Source organism: Bubalus kerabau, chromosome 11, assembly GCF_029407905.1.
Source record: "Bubalus kerabau isolate K-KA32 ecotype Philippines breed swamp buffalo chromosome 11, PCC_UOA_SB_1v2, whole genome shotgun sequence".
In the NCBI taxonomy this organism is placed as follows: Eukaryota; Metazoa; Chordata; class Mammalia; order Artiodactyla; family Bovidae; genus Bubalus; species Bubalus kerabau.
The window spans coordinates 98,799,579-98,826,278 of NC_073634.1; the positions used below are offsets into that span (position 1 = coordinate 98,799,579).

General features: G+C 40.4%; 1 protein-coding gene across 4 annotated transcripts in view; it reads right to left on the reverse strand.

Moving 5' to 3' along the window:
- The window catches only part of SCAI (suppressor of cancer cell invasion), a 122,341-nt gene that overhangs the window by 53,086 nt on the left and 42,555 nt on the right, over positions 1 to 26,700 (reverse strand). For all 4 annotated transcript variants that reach the window (XM_055541125.1, XM_055541124.1, XM_055541127.1 and 1 more), the window contains one exon: positions 9,796 to 9,927. In XM_055541125.1, coding sequence (XP_055397100.1) covers positions 9,796 to 9,927 — 132 coding nt within the window. The remainder of the gene's footprint in view (positions 1 to 9,795; positions 9,928 to 26,700) is intronic.

Genomic DNA, 26,700 nt, shown 5'->3' on the forward strand with positions numbered 1-26,700 from the left:
CTTTTAAAATCCTCAACTCTTATCAACAAAAAGTTGGGAGAACATGAGAAGAAATGTAGTGGAGATGATTAAACCTACTTCTGAGAGATGATTCAAATGTAAAGTTGAGATGTCAAATCATAGGAACTTTCTTACAAGTTTCTACAAATCAACCATCTTTACTAAAGTGAATTAGCTAGGATCACTGATACCTGTAGCATGTGTGCGTGCTAAGTCACTTCAGTTACGTCCGACTCTTCACAACCCTATGAACTGTAGCCCACTAGACTCCTCTGTCCATGGAATTCATCCACACTGATGCCTACTGACACCTAAAATCCAACAGCCACTTTCTAGTCCTCAGATCAGTCCTCCTTAGAGGGTCACCTTCCTAGAGGTTCCCTATTGGCTCACCACTTCTTCAGCATCTTGTAGTCCTTTCTTCTTTCTGTTCTAACGGTCTCTTTCATTAGCTCCTCTTTCTTTAGTCTGGTCCTAAAATGCATGGCTTCTTCAGCAAAATGTTAGTCGCTTCAGTCATGTTCAACTCTTTGTGACCCCATGGACTGTAGCCCTCCAGGCTCTTCTGTCCATGGAATTCTCCAGGCAAGAGTACTGGAGTGGGTTGCCATCTCCTTTTCCAGGGGATCTTCCCAACCCAGGGACAGAACCTGGGCTGCTGCTGCTGCTGCTAAGTCACTTCGGTCGAGTCAGACTCTGTGTAACCGCACAGACGGCAGCCCACCAGGCTCCCCCGTCCCTGCTATTTCCTGCACTGCAGGCAGATATGTGCAAATATATGTAAATACACATACATACTACAATGAGAAGCAGAGAGCTTAAATGGGTTGCCCAGGAACTCATGGCCAGTAAACTGTTGAGCTATGACTGAAATTCATAACCCCTTTGAGTCTGTAATCTAATACTCTCTCCTCTCTGCCATAGAGAAAAACAACCCAGATTTTGATTCTACATTAGTGAAGTCCTTCTCTGGGAGCTCACTCTTGGGATGCCACTGACAGCAACATTTTGACTTGTTTTGACAACAAGTTGTGTCCTAATAAGCAGGAGATTAGGGCTCACAGAGAGTCACCTGGGATGCACTTGAGGCCAGAGCAAGAAAATGGCCATTTGCAAACCAAGGAGAAGAGGCCTCAGAATGAACCAACTCTACCAACATATTGATCTTGGATTTCCAGCCTCTAGAGCTGTCAGAGAATAAATTTCCGTTGTTTAAGCTACCTAGTATGTGGCATTTTGTTATGATAGCCCTAGCAAACTAATATAATAAGTGATAAGGAAGCCTTCAAATCCCAAAATACGAGTGGGTGGGAACAAATCGCCAATAGCCAAAAGACCTGAAGGCTATCAGCATCTGTGCAGGAAGACAGACCAGAAACCATGGGGACAGAGGATGGACCGTGAAGAAGAAAATCCCCAAAACAGCCAGCATGTATTTACCAGAAAGCACAGTGGACCATTCTGAGGACAGAAGCTAAAAGGGGGAGGAATTTTGCCTGGGCCAATAGCCACGTATGGCTACTGAGTACTTGAAATATGGCTAATTTGAACTGAAATGTGTGAAAGTATAAACTATTCAGTGTACTTCAAAAACTCGGTATAAAAAAAAGAGAATGTAAAAGATCTCAATACTTTTTCTATATCGATTACATGTTGAAAGAAAATATTTTGGATATACTGAATAAAATAAAATATACTGTTAAAATTAATTTGAGCTTTTTTCTTTGTTTTACATTTTTAAAATCTGGCTACTAGAAAAACTTTTAACCACATCTGTGGCTCATTAACTTTTTGTCAGTCAATGGCCTTCCAGATCACAGGATCACGACATCTACTGCACCCTGGTGGCCGTCTACCTCAACTGCAAGTGCAGCTGTTTCCAGGTAGCAAACCAGACAAAATAAAAGCAGGTATCACAAGCTTGTACAGATAGTTTAGGGTATTACTTCTGAAATAACATGCACTTTACTATTGCCTGTCCGCGTAAATTTGCCTCTAGGAAAGCATTAATATTGTGAAGGAGGAGGAGAAAGAGGAAGAAAAAGAGAGGGAAGAGAGAGGAAAGAGCATGAGAGGGGAGAAAGGGCACAAAGGGAAAACACTGTTAATTCCTCACTTATCCTTTCCTACCTACACGGCAACCAAGGCATCCTAAAAATAGGCTGTTGAAGAAAGCACTGGTGATGATTTCTTCTTTATTCTGAAATATTAAGGAGAATGTTTAACACAAATTTCTGCCATAATTTTTATTTAAGACCAATACACTTCACTTTGGTGCACTTCTTTGCATATGTATGTATGTATGTTTGTTTATAGCTTCCAACATTTATTTTGGCTTTGGGCATTTGCTCTCCTGGGGATAAATAATTAGTGACTGCGGGCCTGTGCTGTTTCAAAAGTCAAGGACACTACCGGTAGACACAGCTGCATATCTGAAATACATGTCTCAAGACGCTGCCTTATATAATCCCACCAAGTATTCCATCCTGCTTCGACAGTCTTAGTCACCATGGTAACTAGAACCCTGCAAGCACTTAGGCTTTTGATCATTTTCTGACAGTCTTCAAAGCTATTTCTAACATCATTCTTACTTCATTACTACTGTAACTACATGCAAAAGCTATTATAAGCAAAACACCATTCATTTTATCCATTTCTCACTGTCTGGACTGTGTTTTCTTACACAGTGAGTGGATAGAAGAGATTATTTACTACGTACATATTACAAGAAGGTACTTTCAGTCAGGAAAAATACTCCATTAAGATATTCATGGCTGGGAAAATGAAAAGGCTCTGACAACTTGGATGAATAGCTTAATATGTACATGGCAGAAAGATACACCTTCAAGAGTAAAGAGAAAGTTTATTGTATCCCAATAAGACAATATAAGAAACTCTAGCCTTTCATGCACTAAAATTCAGTTTTTCACTCTGCTCATATACAGTTAAAAAGCCCAAAGGAAGGAATATAAAGGGGTTGCTGCTGTGCTCTATGTTCTATCATGCAAGTACAAGCCCCATGAAAATGTTCAGTTTGCAAAAAACATACTTAAAATACACGTACTTTTCTGCAAGTGTATTACACTTCAATAAACAAACTCAAGAAAGAAAAGAAAAAACACAAAGGAAAGTTAACCAAAAGACAAGCACTAACAGTGATGGGGTGGTGGGCAATCACAGGTGCCATGTTAAAAGCTGATGCTATTTTGACTAGACTCCACTTCACCGCTTTTTCCCAAGTTCCAAAGCTGGTACAGAACCGCTACCAATATATTTCTTGTTCTCTGTAAGCACTGTGATCCTGTTTTCTATTCAGACCAACATAAATATGGGGGGCAGGGGCAAAAAAAGAACCCTTCTTTTAGTTATTCCCAAAGAATCTCTTCTATTTCAAAAGAAATGCACAAAAACTACATCAACACCTGAAAGCAGAAACATTTAATTTCCATAAATCAAAGAGCTTCTTTGGAGACTAGCGTGGGGAAGAATGCCACACAATCCTCCAAGCCACCACCACAGGCAGCTAGCACAGACCTACAGAGCTGATCAAGAGAGACCTCCCAATCGCTTCCAATCGAAGCCTAACACCTAACAGAACACTTGCATTTACACAAACAAGCACAGGAAATACACACACTCACATGCACCAGACACCGTGAGAAAATCAGTACCCTAGAAAAGAGACCAAAAGCTGAGAGCAAAGAGCCCCCACTAAGAGTTAGTATGACTTATAGAATGTAATATTGATGGAGAATTTCTGATAAAACAAGATAGTATGTAAAACATACTATTTTCACAATTTGCTTTTTTAAATTTAACCATATAGTGTGGTCAACTTTTCATTTTTATCTCCACCAACATCTTTTTAATAGTTCTAGGGAATTCCCTGGTGGTCCAGTGGCTAAGATGCCACAGTCTCAATGTAGGGGGGCCCAGCTTCGATCTCTGGTCAGGGACCTAGATCCCAAATGCAACTAAGGATCCCATGTGCTGCAACTAAGACCAGGTGCAGCAAATAAATTAAAAAATAAATTAAAAATAGTTCTGTATTATTCTGTGTGTGTGAAATGAAAGTTCTTTCAAATTGAAAAGAATATTAATCTTTCAGTAAACTGCAGGCCTGCACTGCCACTAGCCACATCCCTCTCAACAGAATCCCAGGAGCACAGAGAGAATATATCTATGTTACTCATCCAAGATATAGTTTTTGTAGAAATAATTAAGGCTTGTTTAAAATGGAGGGAACCCTTCACACAAAACACTGCAAATAAATCCCTGGTGAATTTGCTTACCCACTTTTCTCAGTCAAAATGATACCATGAAATGATCACAGTAAGTCACAATAATAACATCCATTACCTTAACAGCTACAAAATTTTTTTCCTTGTGATGAGAAGCTTTAAGATAGACCATTTTAACAACCTTCAAATATTCAACACAGTATCACCAACTAGGAGCCAACTCATTGGAAATGACCTTGATGCTAGGAAAGACTGGAGGGCAAGAGGAGAAGGGGGCAAACAGAGGAGGAGGTATTTGGCTAGCATCACCGACTTAATGGACATGAGTTTGAGCAAACTCCCCGAGATAGTGAAGGACAGGGAAGCCTGGTGTGCTACAGTCCACGGGGTTGCAAAGAGTCAGAAAGCTTAGCAACTAAACAACAAAACCATTAACTATAGTCTCTATGCTGTACATTACATCCCTATGACATATTTATATATAAATATAGCTGAAAGTTTGTACTTTTCAACCTCCTTCCCCCACTGTATGCATGCCCCCATCTCCTGTCTCTGGCAATCACCGTCTGTCCTCCTACCCATGAGCTCAGTTGTTTCTTTGGCTTTTTGTTCTGGTTTTTGCTGTTGTTGTTTTTAGATTCTACATAAAGTGAGATCGTATGGTATTTGTCTTTCTTTGTGTGACTTACTTCACTTAAGCATAATGTCCTCAAGGTCTATCCAGGTGACCATAAATTCCAGTGTTTCCTTAATTTTTAATGCTTGAAGAATATTCACACACATATATATATTCTACAATTTATTTACCCATTCATCTGTTAATGGATACATTATTTCCATATCTTGGCTATTATAAATAATGTTTCAATGAACATGCGGGTGTATGTAATTTTTCAAGTTAGTGTTTTCATTCTCTTTGCATAAATGTCTAGAAGGAGAATTGCTGGATGCTGCGGTAGTTTTACTTTTTAAGGAACCTCTACACTGTTTTCTATGGTGACTGCATTAATTTATACTCCCACCAACAGTGTACAAGGGCTCCCTTTCTCCACATTCTCACTAACGTGTTATTTTTTGTCTTTTTGATAAGCCATTCTTTTTGTAAGCCATTCTTACAGGTGTGAGGTGGTATCCCATGTGGTTTTGATTTGCGTCTTCCTGATGATTAACAATGTTCAGAGCCTTTTCATGTATCTGTTGGCCATCTGTATGTATTTTTTTGGAAAAAGAACAAGTCAGATCCTCTGATCATTTTCTAATCGGATTGTTGGTTTTTTGATATTGAGTTGTATGAAAAGATAAATCCCTGAATTCAATATTGTTTTAAGTGCTCAGGTGTTGCAGGAAGGGGGACCCCTTCCAGGGCCCAAAAGGGGCTCTTGTCTAACACTGGAAATGAATTGTCTGAGGAGACACACATGTTGAGAAAGCAAGAGACTCTTACTGGGTAAGGGAACCCAGGAGGACTGCACTGCTTTGCCACGTGGCTTGCAGTCTCCAGTTTTATGGTGACAGGATTAATTTCTGGGTTGTCTTTGACCAATCATTCTGACTCAGAGTCCCTCCTGGATTGCTCAGCCAAGATGGATGTCAGCGAGAAGGATTCTGGGAGGTGGTAGGACATGTGGTGTCTCCCTTTTGACCTTTCCTGAACTCTTGCAGTTGGTGGTAGGTTATTAGATCATGTTCCTTACTGGGACCTCCTGTCATTAAGTAACTCATGTAAATGGTTACTGTGCTGCCTAGCCAGGGTGGCAGTTTCAGTGTGTTCTCCCCCTAACACAAGAACTAAATTGAAAAAGGTATCCTAAGCATTATAATAAATTTCTCTGACAGTGAATAACAGTCCTAAAGATTAGATCTCACACAATTTTTCCATGTATTAAGGTTTCCTCCTGTTTCCACAGATACAAGTTCACTCTGCAGTTAGTTTAAAAATAAATAAAACCTGTGTTATAGTTAAAATGGCACTTAAAAAAAATCAAAATGAGGGAACTCCCTGACAGTCTAAGGGTTAAGACTCAGTGCTATCAATGCCACAGGCTGGGGTTCAAGCCCTGACTAGGGAACTAAGGTCCCAAAATCCGTAAGGTGCAGTCAAAACAAACAAACAAACAAACAAAAAATAAAAATGGTAACAGATTTGAGCTGGTAAAATATATTTACATAAGCAAAACATTGAAAAAGAAGGTGAAATAAATCAATTCATTTCTAGGCAACATATTTTTGGTATGTGGCCAAAGGATAAAGATGCAGCTGAAAGAGATTTATAAACTGTAGAGTGCTGTGTGGATATGTGTTCTGTCATTACTATTTTGGCAGCCACAGGGTGACTGAGTGCAGCAGAGTCTCCAGCAGGAGACACTTGAACTTTATGATTCATTTATGATTCAGAATCAGATTAGGAAAATAAGTCTAAGAAGAGAATTGCCACTGCTAAAGTTAATATGCTTCTCAGATATACTAAAAAAACAATTTCCGTTCACAAACACATCAAAATTTTTAGTGTCTGTCTTATTTGCATATATAGGTAGAAACGCTGGTAAACTTTGGATCAAATACACAATATCTGGTTTTTTTAAAAGCAGTCTAGTAAAAACCACTGATACGAAATGACAAGTTGAATGTGCTGGGCGTATTACGGGAAAATTGAAGACATTTTCTAAAAATGCTGAGAAAACGAATAGAGATGAAAATCAAAAGAGGGTAGAGGTTCTAGAGGATTTAAATCGGAAATTCAATCTAAGCATTACAAGTATGAACAGGTAATGAGAAACAAGGAACAAACAAAGAAAAAAAATGAAAGAAATACGATCAACCATAAAAATGTTTTCTCACAAAGAAATGACTACGATCTCATATCATATACAAAAGCTAACACAGAATGGTTCACATATCAAAGTGTAAGAGCTAAAACCACAAAACTATTAGAATAAAACATTTCAGTGACCTCAGGTTAGGCAATGATTTCTTAGCTGTGACACCAAAAGTATAAGTGATGAAAAAGAATGACAAGTTGGACTTTATTAAAATGAAAGCATTTGGGCTTCAAAGGACACCATTAAGAAATTGATGAGATAACCACAGAATGGGAAAACATATATCTGCAAATCATTACACATCACAAGGGACCTGTATGCACAATATATAGAAAATGACTACAATTTAAAAATAAAAAGATAAATCTATTTGAAAAATGATCATAGGATTAGACTAAACATTTTATCCAAAGAAGACATAAAAATGCCTAATAAGCACATGACAAGATGCTCATATCGTTAGTCCTTAGCATGCAAAACAAAGCCATAAGGAGATACCACTTCATACATACTAGGATGGCTATCACCATAAAGACAGACAAAAACAAGTGTTGGAGGACATGGAGAAATTGGAACCCCATACATTGCTGGTGGTACAGCCTCCTTGAAAAACAGTCTAGAAGTTTCTCTAAAGGTTAGTGTACCATATGAGCCAGCATTTTCACTCTGAGGTATATGTATTCAAGAGAAGTGAAAACACATGTCCACACAAAACCTTGTACTCAAATGTTCATGTGGTATTACTCATAACAGACAAAAAGTACAAAATAAATGTTCAACAACTCATGACTGGATAAACAAATCTGTACAAGGGTATATTAATGTCTAATAAAAGGAACACAGTACTGGTACATGTTATTACATAAACGAGGGTGTCAGAATTATTGTAAAAATGATAATGTTTTAAGAGTTGAGAATAAGGAGTTTGAGAGGCACATGTCAGAAGTTACAGTAGGGATTTTCATGCAAATTTTTAAATGCTTTCTTATTCCTTAAAGCTACCAATGCTTTAAGTTTTCTTACTGCCTTAAGAAACAAGAACATGGAGATATGCAGGAAATTTGCTTAACAGATAGGGTAAATCTGAGGCTAGCATTGAGTAGAATGTGGCCATGGGCTTGAAGGGTTGGTTGTTGTTGTTTTTTTTCTATTTTGTATTTTTATAATTTCCTCACAGATTATTTGAGGGCAAGGGCTGTCAGTTTTATTTTCAAATTATCTATACCTAATATAGAATATGGTACATACTGGAGGCTAAGTAAATGTTGGAAAAACAAGATATACCTGGATAATGAAGTGGAACAAAGAAAAAAAACTTTATGCAATTTAAAGTTCTACAACATTCTAGGAAAAAAAAAAGACTTAAAACCTGGGCCTACAGGGGTTGTTTTTTGAGTTATAATAGTGAAAGAAAATAATTCTTTAAAAAGATGTAATTAATCTATAAAGCAAAAGAAAAAGCTGATTCCAAGGACCTCTTCTGTAGCACAAAAAGGAAGCAGCAGAGTGTAGGAGTTAAGAACACTGTCTTTGGAACCCTTCATTTAACAAATGTTTGTAAAACACCTGTAATGGGCAAAGCCCTGGCTTAGGTAGTAGAGAACAGTGACACGCAGGGTACTGGTCCTAGGGACATTTCATTTTAGCGTAAAAAAAATCATAAGCAATAAATAAGATAACTTGAGGTAGTGGTGACTTTTATGTAGAAGATTAAATGAATACAGAGATGAGAGGGAAATTGAAAGCAGAGCTTTAGACAGAGTGGTCATGGAGGACTGATTAGATGACCCTGTATTATCTTTTTGACCATAAATGTTTTTTAAAGATAAATTCTTTAAAATAAACTCCTCCAGTACAATTCCAAATAGCAGAAAACAATGATAAACTATGTGAAAAGACTGCAATTTTATTCAGAAATAAACTGCAAATTAAAAATACCTCACTAAATACAACACTGTAAATCAACTATACTTCAACAAAAAATAATTAAAAATAACTCACTATCTTTAAAATTATTCACTCCCATATAAAGTTTCCAAAAAACCCCCACAACTATTTATCCTTAGTATTTTACCTATAGAATGAAGCTTTAAGTCTGAAGTAAATCAGTATCTTAAGAATCTCATGAACTGAAAATATGGCTAAACAATTTAAATAATACAAAATGGTACAAAATTATTTACCTGCCACCCACAAGAATACACAATTAAAGTCACATTTTGACAAAAATGCATATAGCTTCTGCTACTAGTCAGGGCATGCACAACTAAAGAAAGACACTGTCTTGAAAACCTCCATCACTGCTTTAGTCATCATTACTTTAGATACTTTATCCTAAGAAAAAGAAAGGATAAAACAAGTACGCAGATAACCAAGTACACAAAAAAGAGGTAACAAAAGAGAGGCCCCAGGTTCACTTGTACATGCATCCCAGGCGCCTTAGATATTACAAAGTGTAAAATCAGATGTAAAACAGGTATGATGTAGAGTAATGCACACAAAACCATCTTAAAAAACAGCTCACTCAATTTGAGTAAAACAATATAAGATATACTCTTCTCCTATTGTTTTTTCATTTGAGAAAGAAACAACCACCATTAAAAACATGATCATTTCTAGAACAGATATTTATATAACATTTTATCCATAATTTTCAGAAACTTACCACACATCAGCCATGGGGAAAAAAAGATACAGAACTAGATAAAAGTTTAAGGCATCAAGAGTCCACTGACCTTAACCCATTGAACAGTTGCTTAGATTTATCCAGAAGGTAACAAAAATCTGTCACTGTTTTCCTCTCTCCCTGTGGGATGTCATCTTCAGCGCCTCCAGAGGACATGATTTCTTTAAGAGCAAATTCAGTTCTGCAAGAAAACATGTGTCCATTTATTGAGCTGACAAAAATAAAAAAGAAATAGACCTTACATATATTATCTGATAGCAGTTTTTTTTGAAGATAGAGACATCTTCTGATTACAATCAAATCATCCAAAAATTATAGGATGGTGCAGAACAGAAAATGTCATCTTATGTATGGGGATCAAAATTGGTACATCCATATTAAAAAGCAGTTTTTATAATATTGTTCCATCCAATAAACATTATTTGAATGCCTAACATGTTTCAGGCACTCCTCTACATGGTTAAGAATAAAAAAATCCTTTAACCTATTTGATCCATTCTGTAATCCATCCTGGAAAAAAATCCTATTAATACAAATGGAAAACCCTTTGTCTATAATGGGTTTATCTCAGTATCATAATATTTAAAAGCTATTAAGAAACTAAAAAAAAAAAAAAAAAAAGAGGGAAATGGCTAAGTGCGTCACAGAACATGAATGACTACACTCTATACCCTATCACTAATTTACAATTATACTTAAGATGATAAGGCAATAATTTATATATAGTTCATTATAAAAGGGATATAAAACCAGACACACATACTCATACACTTACACATACATATATTTTAAAGCTATTTACTCTTGAATCCAAGCTATCTTCCTGTGTAATCAATCATGTAGCCATTTTAAAAATATCAAGTTGCTAGATCATATATATAGCATGAACCTATTTTAAAGGAAAAAAAAAAATCATTTGTGTTCACACACAGAAATCCCTGGGACAACAAAGGGAAATTTGGTCCCAGTACAGAGTGAAAAAATAGGCAGGGAAGACAAGGACCTGACACCAGAGATGGGAGTTAGGGTGTGGTACAGTTATTTTGGCAAATATTTTTCCCTCCAACAGGCTTAGACAACTGTGGCTGCAAGGCAGGAAAACTGTCAGCAAGCCTAGATCTGCCGAGGGGCTGCAGGGTAACATGTGGGTGGCCGTGGAGTCAGCTGGTGGAAAAGTAGTTTAGAACCTTGTGGACGTCACTGGGTGGTCCCTACGTGTTCACAAGTTTCCTCTTCCCACCACCTCTTTCTACACTCCGTGCCCTAGGTGGTCTTAACAAAGAGAAACAGACCAGGAAAAGTACAGAGTCTGGGAAGGGATTCCACACTATAGTGACCCTGGGTAAGTCATCTCCCCCAAGCGACTCCCCTACCCTGGCTTCACTCTTTAAACCCAGAAAATGATGCACAAATGAGGTGCAAACTGGACTTTCTCCACCCCTCCTCACAGAGTTCATGAGCTGAGGTGTCAATATCCCCAGGGCACAGGAGTTCACAAGAGAAAATCAGAAAATAAAACTTCAAAATAAATTCAATAGGAAAGGATATTAGATACAAAGCAAGAAGAAAATATCACAATGAAGCAAATAAAAATACTGTGTATGAAAAATATAACCAAGGAAATACACATAATAGATCAAAGAGCAGAAAGGATACAGCTGAACAAATTAATAAGCTAAAACACCACGTTTAAATTAATAAGCTAAGATACCACCATGTCTTCTACTCTGCTAGAAGACATCAGAAAGAGATACCATACACAAAAGAAAATTGAAGAGATAAGGAATAGAGAAACGAAGGAATCAACATCCATATCACAGAATATATAGAAGAGAACAAAGTATATGAAGGTGATGAAATACTTGCAGAGATAAACTTCTATAAACTTTCCAAAATTAGAGAAAATATAAGACCTCAAACTAAAAGGACTTGAATGTTAAAGAAAGAAAGAAAGAAAAAACCCACAGCCAGAAACATTAAAGTGAAACTTAAGAATCTAGAGAGGCCCTCACCCATTCCCAGATGGTCCAGTCCTACAGCCTGAGGTAGGGCAGAGGACAGCAGATGACCACACAGAGGGTGGCCTGCTGGGTATCAGAGCACAGACTGTGAGACCATCCACATCCATCCTAAGGGCCGGCCTGCATGGGATGATGGAGCCTGGGAGCACCGAGGAGCGTTACCCTGAGAGGGGACTGGCCGGGGGAATGAGAGCCTGAGCAGGGTGAGGAGGGCATCTCCACATGGAAGAGTTCAAAGGTGGAAAGAGATATGTTGTACACAGGGGATCCATCAAATAAGAAAATCTAGGGACTTCCCTGGTGGTCCAGAGGTTAAGTATCTGCCTTGCAATGCAGAGGACAATGGTTCAATCCTTGATGGGAGAACTAAGGTCCCACAGGCTGTGAAGCAAGTAAGCCCGCGTGCTGCAACCAGAGAGCCCGGGGAGGCCGTAACAAAAGATCCCACGTGATGCAGCAAAGGTCCCTCGTGCTGCCACTGAGATCCGACACGGCCAAATAAATAAAATTTACAAAGAAAAAAGAAAAGAAAATCTATCAGGGAGAAGAGGACCCAGAGTTCTCTCTGTAAGACAAAGGAAACACAAACATGGAAAGGGAAAAGGTTACAATAAACACTGGGGGTTGAAGCTGGAGGTACGGGGAACTAATGGATTTTTAAAAGGAGAGACAGATCTCTGGTCTTTGCATAATCACATCCTGTGTGTGGTTTGCGTGCTTTCAGAGAGAGAGGAAGGCCCTTCTAATACACGACAGACTGGCTGTACAGACAGATTAGAGAATAATGAAAACGAACACACTACAACCACCTGCAATAATATAGATGGATCCAGCATAATGCTGAGTGAAAAGAAGCAGACCCAAAAGAACACCTATCATATGACTCCAATACACAAGGCACAAAACAGATAAAACTAGAATTAAGGTACTGACATGCTGATCAAGAGAGTTACTTTTAGCAAGAAGGGAGGAAACAAGAGAGATGCTAAAGATATTTTATTTCTTGACCTGGAGTTAACACTGTGAAAATTCACTGAGCCATACATTTATTATGCACAAGAAAAGGAAGAAGGAGCAGAAACACCTGACTCAGGTGGTTTCAAAAGCGAAAGTGCAGTCACTCAGTCGTGTCCGACTCTTTGCGATCCCATGGACTGTAGCCTACCAGGCTTCTCTGTCCATGGGATTTTCCAGGCAAGAGTACTGGAGTGGGTTGCCATTTCCTTCTCCAGGGGATCTTCCTGACCCAGGGATCGAACCCAGGTCTCCTGCATTGCAGGCAGACGCTTTACCCTCTGAGCCACCAGGGAAGCCCACTGGTTTCAAAAGTAAGTTTTATCAAATGCTTAAAAAATGTAACACTGAATATACTTCCTTTCCAGCATTCATTTTAAGAAAGCTAACACAATCTTGACACCAAGTGTTTATAGAAGAGCAATACAAAAGAGCAAAATTATAAGACAAAGTCCATATGATATAACCAGTTGTCATTGTCTCCAATGTTTGTGATATTAATAGACCACGGATAATTGAAATTTTATATAAAGTACTGAACACAATTTCACTGGTTTACTACAAAGTAGATGGCAAATTCAGACTTATGAATGAAATATATACATATCTATATGAATTATGGGAGGGAAAATCCACATGGTAATCTGTAAATAAGGCTAGTTCTATAAATGTTTATGGAAGCATATATATAAACATACCACATGGGTAACAATAAAAGCAGAGACAAGAAAAGGACATATTTTGTCATGGGCTGAATTGTGCCACCAACCAAAGATATGTTGAAGTCTTTACCCCTTGTATCTGTCAATGTGAACTTATTTGAAAACAGTATGTTTGGAGATGCAATTAAGATGTAAGTTAACATGAGGTCCTACTGGAACAGAGCGAGCCCTTCATCCAATATGGCTGGTGTTTTTATAAGCTGAGGAAAAGAGATGCAGAGACAGACACTCACAGAGAGGAGAATGCCATGCAGAGTCACAGACAGAGGGAAGAGAGCCAAATGATGAGAGAGACAGAGACTGGAATTACACAGCTATTAATACAAGCTGAAGAACTGACACTTTTGAACTGTGGTGTTGGAGAAGACTCTTCAGAGTCCCTTGGACTGCAAGGAGATCCAACCAGTCAATTCTAAAAGAACTTAGTCCTCAATATTCATTGGAAGGACTGATGCTGAACCTGAAGCTCCAATACTTTGGCCACCTAATGCGAAGAACTGACTCATCTGAAAAGACCCTGATGCTGGGAAAGACTGAAGGCGGGAGAAGAAGGGGACAACAGAGGATGAGACGGTTGGATGGCATCACCAATTCGATGTACTTAAGTTTGAGCAGGTTCCGTGAGCTGGTGATGGACAGGGAAGCCTGGCATGCTGCAGTCCGTGGGGTCGCAAAGAGTTGGACACGACTGAGTGACCGAACTGACTGAATACAAGCCAAGGATTCACCAGAAGTGAGGCAGGAGGCATGGTACAGATTCTCCCTCTGAGCTTCTACAAAGGGACCTATTTTGCCAATACCCTGATTTTGGACTGATGGCCTCCTGCCGTGTGAGAGCACAAGTGCCTCCTGTTTCAAGCCAGGAGGTTTGGAGGTAGTTTGTTACAGCAGCCCTGGGACACCAATCCCTACACAGCACAGTCCTAACATATGACATCATGGGCACAGGAGCAAAACAGCACCAGATGCTCAAAGACCTAAGCACACAGCATCTGGCAAATTATGGACCTGCTTTGTTTAAAATTTCTTTTTATAGGAAGTCTTGACAAAGCTACAAGAGAAACTGCTACTCTGGATTTCACTGTAAGTAAACGGTGGGCAGTACAAAAGCATGAAGGAAACGCGGAGAGAAAATGACAGGAAGCAACAGCAGTGGAAGGGCCCCAGACTCAGACAAAAGCGGCATTCCTGTTCCAAACACTTCCCAGTTTTGTGATTGTAAACACACAAGTAACTTTAGCTAACACTTAGAGTTGCAGGTTTTTAATCCACAAAAACAAGCAATTTACATTTGTTCTGCCTACCTCAGATAGCTGTTGTGAAAGACGGGTGTGAAAGAAGTCTGAAAACACTATATAATGTATAACATCACCATCATTATTATTCTGCAGCTTAGTGATGTTTCAAAAAGATACGAAATGACCTTGTGATTAGACTTAAAAGGGACATAGGCCCAGAGGAGAATGGAAGTATACAGGAAGTGAAACCAAAATATAATAAAAAGATTCATTCTGACAAAGTAGAGAAGATACTTATAGAAATCAGATGGTAGGAAAGAGATCATTTTCTTATGCATTCAGATTTTTTAAGAAGGTAAAAGAGAGGAAATGGCTATATAATTAAGCATCAGTATTTTTCTGATGTCTGAGAAAACAAACATACGTATGTTTTCTTGGCTATAAAAATGGTATATTAATAATTGCTTCCTCATAAAGCTGTTGGACAATAAAATGAACTAATGGATATAAGATTGCCCTGTGAATTATAATGTACTGTAAAATTGTTACAAATGCACTCAAAACAGAGTATAAATTGAAAAATACCAAGTACAAATAAATGTTGAATGTGTTTATGTGGGGGTGATGATGATGGTTTTGAAATATTCAATGAAAAAGGAACAAGAAGCTTGGTGCAGACGGCATCTCTCTATATAATAGGAACCAGGGTGCAAAGCACTTTCATCTATCAAAGAAAGCAGAAAAATATCCTAAATTATATACAAATTACTTTCTGAGAACTATTTTTTCTGACTTATTCCAACATGTGATAGCAGTTATGTTCTAAGCTATAATAACAACTTTAAGAGAAATACCCAGGTACCAAGCTTCTCATGGTTCAGTACAGATAGAAATTGGATGAAATGAGGGCAAAGAGAGGTTAAGAAAAAAAGCCAAAGGAGTGCGGGCATGGAACAGTGGTGATACACTTACACAAAACCAGGAGGCCATTTGTAAGATATTGTCCAGGAGGCTACAAAGATATCATTTTGCCTACCAAATGCAGAGAAACAGAAGTGCTTACCTAATACGTACGCATACGAAAATTCCAGTACTTGTTTAACTGGGACACAGCACACAGCCTAACAAAAAGGAAAGGAAGTCAGTAGCTCAGGAGGCCATCTAAAAAGAACAATGATCAAAAAGATACATGCAAAAAATTATTTGTGAAGCTAATGGGGCAAGAAACACAAAACTATACAAAATGAAAGAAACAAATATTTATACCCTGGAGAATGATGTGAGGAAACACAACTTAAAGCAGTCTGAGGCTAATAAATCATAAAAAGTGTCTTGGGTGGAAAGCCCAAAGAGGCAGCAGTCAGATACAACGTAGCTTGATGTAAAGGGTCATTTAACCACAACACAAAAACTCAAGAGGGAGCAAGACGTTCAGGCAAGAGTCCCAATCACTGACCAATGTACTACTCCTAACCAGGGCACTACTCTTGTTCAATAGGTAAAGAAGTGCAGGCCACACAGACTTTTCCTTCTTAATCACAAAGCTGGCAGGAGTCAAAGGTCATGGAGGTAGGAAGCTAAAAATGGGTACTATGGAGATCATTTGAGGCCACCCAAAACCCAACATATCAGCATATTCTGAGAGAAGACTGTAAGACAAGCAAATGTTAGTGATGTCTACCTGATCTGTACTGTAACATGAAGAATTTTTTAAAAACATCAAAAGATACTGGTGATTTATACTGTAACAATTTTGCTTTCCTAAATTGCATTTTTTACCCGCAATAAGCTGGAAGCAGAAGAAAGAAAATAGTAAACTTTTCAACAAAAGAGGAAGTTATTGTTTCTTTCAGCAATAACTGGAGATATATGTATAATAAATATGTTACAACTTTACTGAGTTATGACTTTGGTTATCCGATCATCACATCAAAGAGTGAGTGTAATTCCTAGACTTTTGAAAAGGGAAAAAGTAGAAGCAGTGACATTTTATTTTCTTGGGCTCCAAAATCACTGTGGACAGTGACTGCAGCCATGATATTAAAAGACACTAGCTCCTTGGAAGGAAAGCTACGACAAGCTTAGACAGTGTATTAAAAGCGGAGACATCACTGATAGAAGTCGCTCAGGCAGCCATCTAGAAAGAACAACTAGCAACAAGTGGCTAAGAACTATGAAGAAAACACAATGGAGAGTGTGATGGCGGGTAATATTTTAGTTGGAGTAAGTGAGATGACCTCTGAGAAGGTAACACTGGAAGGGAAACCCGGATAAAGTGACAGCATGTACCAAGTGAGGATCAGGGAGGTTCAGGGTCCTGGGAGACGGAGCAGCACAAGGTGCTGAGGCAGGAATGTACTTAGACTCAGGAACAGCCAGAGGGCCTGTGTATAAGCACCACACACACACACCCACACCCACAGCAACACCCCCAACACACACACAGGAAGAGCAAAAGGGCCTGTCTGTGGGCACAACACACACCCCACACACACACCACACCAGTTCCTCATCACTTTGTCTGTGTTAGTTGCTCAGTCAGTCGTGTCTGCCTCTTTGCAATCCCATGGACTGTAGCCCGCCGGGCTCTTGTGTCCATGGGATTCCCCAAGCAAAGATACTAGAGTGGTTTGCCACGCCCTCCACCAGGGGATCTTCCCGACCCAGGAACTGAACGCAGGTCTCCTGCATTGCAGGCAGGTTCTTTACCATCTGAGCCACCAGGGAAACCCCAGCTCCTCATAAATAAATGTAAATAGGATTCATGGCTGCTGCTTTTCAAGCACTACATAAAAGCACCAGAGCAGAGACTGAAATCCAGATACTCAATTCCCAAGGCCAGGATCTGGTGGGCACTGAACCCGCCCACTGCAGGCGCAGGCATGCATTTTTCTGATTGACCATCTACCTAGAAAGACAACTGTAAGAGAAATGCCCAGGTACCGAATTTCTCAGGCCCTTCTTCCAGACTAATGACAAACCGAGACAGCATATTAAAGAGAGACTGGTTTTTTCTTTCTTTTTGGCCATGCCACATGGCTTGTGGCATCTTAGTTTCCTGACCAGGCATCAAACCTGGGCCCCAGCAGTGAAAGCTCCCAAGTCCTAACCACTGGACCACCAGGCAATTCCCAAGACTGCCTTTTTCTAATCTGCACATAGGTTCCAAGGAAGCCCCTTGAAGCTCCTCCTATAGGACTTTCATTTCAGCACAGTTTATTGGATCTACAATCATCAAAGTGGTGTTAATAAGCCTGTCAACTGAAAAATGGAAGTAGACTAATTATGTTGAACTAGATTCTATAATGACATTCATTAACAAAGAGTTATAATGTGAGATAATCGCAACTTTCATTGTTCTTCTTCATTTTGATAAAAATTTTAATCTAGTAAGTTAAAATGAGTCTGGGTGATATATACTGGATCTGGACTCTGAAGACCCAAGTCTCAATTGTGCCACTTTCCCCAAGTCATTCAGCTGACAGTTTAACCTAACTTCAGATTATTCACTTGTAAGGTAAGGATAACAAATATTGCCCTATCTCACCACTGTGAGAAATTCTATTCAAATGGAAATACTTTTTCTTATTAAGACATCAAGTAAAAAAAAAAAAAAAAGCAAATACAATTATATTAAAATAAAAATAGACACTGGTTTTATTAAAGAAAAAAATCTTGTATATATCAATAGACAGTAAACTCTAAAGGTTTTTTTTAAAAAAATCAAATAACACCAGGCTTCCATATTTAAAAAAAAATCAAATTCTTTGCTGCTGAGATGCTCCATCTGTTCTCACTGCTTCCAACCCACCTAGAGGGTCCATGTGCCATGATGATAGTGATGTCATAAAAACAGGGCAACACTGCTGACTGAGGGTTTCCATGAGAGGATCAAGTGTCAAACTGATCCGAGCCCTCTCATTTGGGCTGATCAAATCTTATTCTTCTACAGCCCTCTACTCTTGCCAAATCTCAGGTCTGGATGCAGCAAATTTTTTTTTTTTTTTTTTTTAGCCAATTTAGAAGTCATTAGACTGACTTATGTGTCTCCATCTTCTCAAAATGTTCCTGATCAACACTGTCAGAAAATTTTTTTCTTTGAACTCTAAATTACTCTCATATTATAGCTCAGCTGCCATATACCAGTTATTCATCTACACTTACTAAATTGTAAGGGACTTGAAAGCAGTCGCTGTCTGAAATCTCTTTCCTCAAAGCACCTTGTGCAACAGCTTTGAATAGTGTTCCCACACAACTCCAGAAAATGAACTGATCAAAGGTAGGTGTATGCCATATGTCAGGCCCTGTTCTGGGTGCTGGAGGTAGTGTGTGTGTATGTGTGTGTGTGTAAATTTAAGATACCCAAGATGACCAGAAGAAAGAAAGAAAAAGGTAACTGTTGCAGAGACTTAAGAATCTGCAAGAGCTGGAGTTGTTCATCACGTGAGCATCTAGGAATGCCAAACAGTTGGCACCCAGAGAATGAAGGTAAATGTTCACTCTACTGAGAAAAAGTTTATAATCAGATTGGTGTAGTGGTACAAGCATATTGTGAAGACAAGGAGATCCCTCAAATTCCCTGATGCTTCAGCAGACTTCTGATCTAAAGATATGCAGATTAACTATCAGGAGACTGACTTCTGATACATCAGCATGTGTTCTACAAAGATATATCTGGGTCCAGCACGGAGGTGACATAGCGGAGCGGTTAAGGACACTGGTGCTGAACTGCCTGTGCTCCAGTCCTGGCTCTGTCACTAAGTAAATAGAGCTTCAGGACACTAGCCGAGTTACTCAACCTCTTTATGCCCCAACTTCTCCATATGTATAATGTGGATGAAAAAGGATCCGCCTCTTCAGGATTTCATGAAGATTAAATGAGAATGCATGTAAATAAAGTGTTCCAAAGAGAGCCAGGCACACATTAAATGCCTTTATCGTAGGATGACCATTTAATTTACCCTCTAAACTGGGACAATCTGGTGAACGAAAAGGGACGACATCAAGACTGTGAAATAACTTAGACTGCATCAGGCAAACCGGGACATATGGTCATGCCATGAGTTAAGTGTTAAAAGAAACCAGAGACTGTGGCTGGAGGAAGCAGAGCTCCTTGCTTTGCCTCTTTACATGGAGGTCGCCCACAGACGCAGATATCAAAGATACCTGGATTAGTTACCTACAGTCAACAAGCACATTATTGTTTAGCTGCTAAGTCATGTCCAACTCTTTTGTGACCCTATTGGCTGTAGACCTCCTGGACTCTTCTGTCTACGGGGTGTCCCAAGCACGAACACTGGAGTGGGTCGCCACTTTCTTCTGGGGATCTTCCCACTCAGGGATCAAACCTGCATTTCCTGCATTGGCATGTGATTCTTTACTACTGAGCTACCTCCCTGCTTCACCTCTTTGCATGGAGGCCGCCCACAGATGCAGATACCAAAGGTTAACAACTGAATTAGAGTCACGGATAGTCAACATGCACATATGTTGAAGCTAAATGAGCATACTTAGTTTTTCATTGTAAATGGTTTCAATGGTAATATACCAATATCGGCACAACCCCTCAAGATGAATAACAAGCATCCAACAAATACCAAGGACATGATAATGGCAACAAGCAGAAAGGTTACCTTGCTTGTTAGGTTAGGTAAGCTGTAAGGTAAGACTTGCTCCTAGCCCTCAAGAAGCTAACCACCAGTTAAATGATCCCTGCAGGTAGCTTCCTCCACTCGTCCCCAGAGGCCACCGCTATAGCAAACACACCAAGGCGGGAAGCAATCTCAGAGAAATACTGAAAAAGATGAAAAGACGACTTGAAAAAGAAACACAGCAAAAGAGAGAAATAAAGTATTTCGTTATTTTACATGGCATTGCCAAATAGTTTAAGACATTCTTCAAAGAAAAAACAAAACCCACAAAAAACTGTTTGTGGCAGATAGCTTATGTTTTGGCCTACGCAACACCCACTTCTTTCTTTGCACAATTACTGCTCTTCCATTACATGTGATCTCATTAGAAACAAAAAAAAAACCCAATTTGGAAGAAAACATAATTCAAGAGAGAGAAAGGAGGAGGAGAGAAAATGAATCAGGGAAATTAACTACCTGATAATGTCTAATGTCTCAAAAAAAAAAAAGAGTTCTCATGTTTTAGAGACAGGTATTGAAACATTTACAGATGAAATGATGTGCTGTCTGGGATGTGCTTCAAAATATTCAGGGTCAGGGGAGTGGGTGTGGATATAGATGAAGTAAGATTGGCTATGAATTCATCATTATTGAAGCTAAGTGATAAGTATACTGGAGTTAATTTTCTATTCCATTTAATTTTCTCTAGATTTAAAATTTTTCAAAAGAAAAATCATTTAGTTCATACACAGTATGGCCTTAATTTTATAAAAGCATGTCTCTTCTTCTGTATATATGCAAGGAAAGCTATCTGGGCTAATGTTCACCTCGAGTCAATGATTCCTGCATGGTGAGATCTGGGACAGCTTCATCACTTTCAACCTTGAATTTTCTACATTGTTTGTACTCAAAGTAGTAATTATGCATTGCTGCTACTGCTGCTAAGTCGCTTCAGTCGTGTCCGACTCTGTGCGACCCCATAGACGGCAGCACACAAGGTTCCCCGGTCCCTGGGATTCTCCAGGGAAGAACACTGGAGTGGGGTGCCTTTCCTTCTCCAATGCATGAAAGTGAAAAGTGAAAGTGAAGTCGCTCAGTCATGTCTGACCCTCAGCGACCCCATGGACTGCAGCCTTCCAGGCTCCTCCGTCCATGGGATTTTCCAGGCAAGAGTATTGGAGTAGAGTGCCATTGCCTTCTCCGAATTATGCATTACTTCCCCCCAAATTTCGTAGGTAACTGACCGGCGCACTAGGCGCGGCGGCGGCTGCGACGGGCACACTAGGCGCAGCCGAGAGGAGCTACCCCACGTCCGAGGTCAGGGGCAGAAGCCGGGAGGACCCCATGCCCGAAGGGCGGTGGCCAGGAAGAGTTACCCCACGTCCGAGGTCAGGGGCAGCGGCCGAGAGTGCCAGGCTGCGACGGCGCAGGAACTGCGGAGAGTAGCTACACAAGTCCGAGGTCTGGGACGGCGGCCAGGAGAGGCTACCCCACGTCTGAGGTCAGGGGCTGCGGCCCAGAGGAGCTACCCCGCGTCCAAGGTCAGGGGTGGCGGCCGAGAGGAGATACCCCATGAATGAGGTCAGGGGCGGCGGCCGGCCGGGAGAAGCTACCCTAGCCAGAGGCCAGGGGCAGCGGTCTGGAGGACCAACCCCAGGTCTGAGGCCAGAGGCGGCGGCCGGGAGGACTAACCCCATGCCCAAGGAGCAGTGGCTGCGCGGGCGCAGGAGGGCCTAGAGGAGCTATCCCACGTTGAAGGTCAGGAAGGGCGGTGGTGAGGAGATATCTCTCGTCCAAGGTAAGGAGCAGTGGCTGTGCTTTGCTGGAGCAGCCGTGAAGAGACACCCCACGCCCAAGGTAAGAGAAACCCAAGTAAGATGGTAGGTGTTGCAAGAGGGCATCAGAGGGCAGACACACTTAAACCATATTCACAGAAAACTAGTCAATCTAATCACACTAGGACCACAGCCTCGTCTAACTCAGTGAAACTAAGCCATGCCCGTGGGGCAACCCAAGACGGGTGGGTCATGGTGGAGAGATCTGACAGAATGTGATCCACTGGAGAAGGGAATGGCAAACCACTTCAGTATTCTTGCCTTGAGAACCCCACGAACAGTATGAAAAGGCAAAATGATAGGATACTGAAAGAGAAACTCCCCAGGTCAATAGGTGCCCAATATGCTACTGGAGATCAGTGGAGAAATAACTTCAGAAAGAATGAAGGGATGGAGCCAAAGCAAAAAGAATACCCAGCTGTGGATGTGACTGGTGATAGAAGCAAGGTCCGATGCTCTAAAGAGCAATATTGCATAGGACCCTGGAATGTCAGGTCCATGAATCAAGGCAAATTGGAAGTGGTCAAACAAGAGATGGCACGAGTGAATGTCGACATGCTAGGAATCAGCGAACTGAAATGGACTGGAATGGGTGAATTTAACCCAGATGACCATTATATCTACTACTGCGGGCACGAATCCCTCAGAAGAAATGGAGTAGCCATCATGGTCAACAAAGGAGTCCGAAATGCAGTACCTGGATGCAATCTCAAAAACGACAGAATGATCTCTGTTCATTTCCAAGGCAAACCATTCACTATCACAGTAATCCAAGTCTATGCCCCAACCAGTAACGCTGAAGAAGCTGAAGTTGAACGGTTCTATGAAGACCTACAAGACCTTGTAGAACTAACACCCAAAAAAGATGTCCTTTTCATTATAGGGGACTGGAATGCAAAAGTAGGAAGTCAAGAAACACCTGGAGTAACAGGCAAATTTGGCCTTGGAATACGGAATGAAGCAGGGCAAAGACTAGTAGAGTTTTGCCAAGAAAATGCACTGGTCATAGCAAACACCCTCTTCCAACAACACAAGAGAAGACTCTACACATGGACATCACCAGATGGTCAACACCGAAATCAGATTGATTATATTCTTTGCAGCCAAAGATGGAGAAACTCTATCCAGTCAACAAAAACAAGACCAGGAGCTGACTGTGGCTCAGATCATGAACTCCTTATTACCAAATTCAGACTTAAATTGAAGAAAGTAGGGAAAACCACTAGACCATTCAGGTATGACCTAAATCAAATCCCTTATGATTATTCAGTGGAAGTGAGAAATAGATTTAAGGGACTAGATCTGATAGATAGAGTGCCTGATGAACTATGGACGGAGGTTCGTGACATTGTACAGGAGACAGGGATCAAGACCATCGCCATGGAAAAGAAATGCAAAAAAGCAAAATGGCTGTCTGGGGAGGCCTTACAAATAGCTGTGAAAAGAAGAGAAGTGAAAAGCAAAGGAGAAAAGGAAAGATATAAGCATCTGAATGCAGAGTTCTCCATCCAAATGCAGAGATAAGAAAGCCTTCCTCAATGATCAATGCAAAGAAATAGAGGAAAACAACAGAATGGGAAAGACTAGAGATCTCTTCAAGAAAATTAGAGATACCAAGGGAACATTTCATGCAAAGATGGGCTCGATAAAGGACAGAAATGGTATGGACCTAACAGAAGCAGAAGATATTAAGAAGAGGTGGCAAGAATACACAGAAGAACTGTACGAAAAAGATCTTCACAACCCAGATAATCACAATGATATGATCACTCATCTAGAGCCAGACATCCTGGAATGTGAAGTCAAGTGGGCCTTAGAAAGCATCACTACGAACAAAGCTAGTGGAGGTGATGGAATTCCAGTTGAGCTATTCCAAATCCTGAAAGATGATGCTGTGAAAGTGCGGCACTCAATATGCCAGCAAATTTGGAAAACTCAGCAGTGGCCACAGGACTGGAAAAAGTCAGTTTTCATTCCAATACCAAAGAAAGGCAATGCCAAAGAATGCTCAAACTACCGCACAATTGCACTCATCTCACATGCTAGTAAAGTAATGCTCAAAATTCTCCAAGCCAGGCTTCAGCAATATGTGAACCGTGAACTTCCTGATGTTCAAGCTGGTTTTAGAAAAGGCAGAGGAACCAGAGATCAAATTGACAACATCCGCTGGATCTTGGAAAAAGCAAGAGAGTTCCAGAAAAACATCTATTTCTGCTTTATTGACTATGCCAAAGCCTTTGACTGTGTGGATCACAAGAAACTGTGGAAAATTCTGCAAGAGATGGGAATACCAGACCACCTGATCTGCCTCTTGAGAAACTGGTATGCACGTCAGGAAGCAACAGTTAGAACTGGACATGGACCAACAGACTGGTTCTAAATAGAAAAAGGAGTACGTCAAGGCTGTATATTATCACCCTGCTTGTTTAACTTATATGCAGAGTACATCATGAGAAACGCTGGACTGGAAGAAACACAAGCTGGAATCAAGATTGCCGGGAGAAGTATCAATAACCTCAGATATGCAGATGACACCACCCTTATGGCAGAAAGTGAAGAGGAACTAAAAAGCCTCTTGATGAAAGTGAAAGAGGAGAGTGAAAAAGCTGGCTTAAAGCTCAACATTCAGAAAATGAAGATCATGGAATCCGGTCCCATCACTTCATGGGAAATAGATGGGGAAACAGTGGAAACAGTGTCAGACTTTACTTTTTGGGAGCTCCAAAATCACTGCAGATGGTGACTGCAGCCATGAAATTAAAAGACACTTACTCCTTGGAAGGAAAGTTATGACCAACCTAGATAGCATATTCAAAAGCAGAGACATTACTTTGCCAACAAAGGTTCGTCTAGTCAAGGCTATGGTTTTTCCTGTGGTCATGTATGGATGTGAGAGTTGGACTGTGAAGAAGGCTGAGCACCGAAGAATTGATGCTTTTGAACTGTGGTGTTGGAGAAGACTCTTGAGAGTCCCTTGGACTGCAAGGAGATCCAACCAGTCCATTCTGAAGGAGATCAGCCCTGGGATTTCTTTGGAGGGAATGATGCTGAAGCTGAAACTCCAGAACTTTGGCCACCTCATGCGAAGAGATGACTCCTTGGAAAAGACTCTGATGCTGGGAGGGATTGGGGGCAGGAGGAGAAGGGGACGACAAAGGATGAGATGGCTGGATGGCATCACTGACTCGATGGACGTGAGTCTGAGTGAACTCCGGGAGTTGGCGATGGACAGGGAGGCCCGGCGTGCTTCGATTCATGGGGTCGCGAAGAGTCGGACACGACTGAGCAACTGAACTGAACTGAACTGAACTCTCCCCAAATAATGGAGTGATATTGCTTAAATCGAAAGCCTAAAGTCCAATATGACAACAAATATGTTAACACTGGTTAAATTTGGTGTATGGATCATTATTTTGTATTTGTATTTTCTGTATTAATTTTAATGTAAACATTAATCAAGTACTTGTGAAGATTCTCTAACATAGGTTTCTCAACCTTGGCACTACTAACAACTGGGGCCAAATAATTCTTGATTGTGGGTGGCTTTCTTGTGCTCTCTAGAGTGTTTAGCTGCGTTCCTGGCCTGCATCCACTAGACACAGTAGCACCACTGCCACTCTTCCTGCCGTGACAACTGCAAACACCTGCGAAGTGAAGTGACTTCGTGAAGTCACTCAGTCATGTCCAACTCTTTGCGACCCCAAGAACGGCACCAGGCTCCTCCATCCATGGGATTTTCTAGGCAAGACTACTGGAGTGGGTTGCCATTTCCTTCTCCAGGGAATCTTCCCGACCCAGGGATCGAACCCAGGTCTCCTGAATTGTAGACAGACACTTTGCCATCTGAGCCACAAACACCTGTGGGCATTACCAAATGTGCTCCGGAAGGTCAAACCACCCTTAAGAACCATTGCTCTAACATACCATATAACAGCCGAAGCAGTCTCGATTCTGCAAAACACAAATTTCCCAATCCTTAGATATAACATGCATATCTAAAAATAATTTTCAACATTGTATCACTTGCTCTGTTACTCTAAATACTCTACTTGTATTTCAGACTACCTCAAGTAGATAAACCAGTTTTGCTGCTGCACATTTAGTGATTCAGTAAACATTATACTACTTTTGACACTTATTTTATTTAGCTCCAAAGCCTGAAAGTAAAAGCCTCAGGCTATATATAGTTCTAAAACCTTCAAGAATATGGGGGGGAAAGCATTAAAAGGTTACATAATCCAATCTTCTTAAAATTGACTTCCCAACCTTTGGTCAAACTAAACCATCCCCAAACATGCCCCAAAGGAGAGTAACTCACACAAAGATGAAAGCTTAAAGAATAATACAACTATCATCTCGCTTCTTACTATTCAAATAAGATCTGCAGACCAGAAACATCAGCATCACAGCACAGCTTGTCAGAAATGTAGAATCCCAGGCTGCCTCTCAGACCTACTAAATCAGAATCTGCATTTTAAAAAGCTCCGCAAGTGA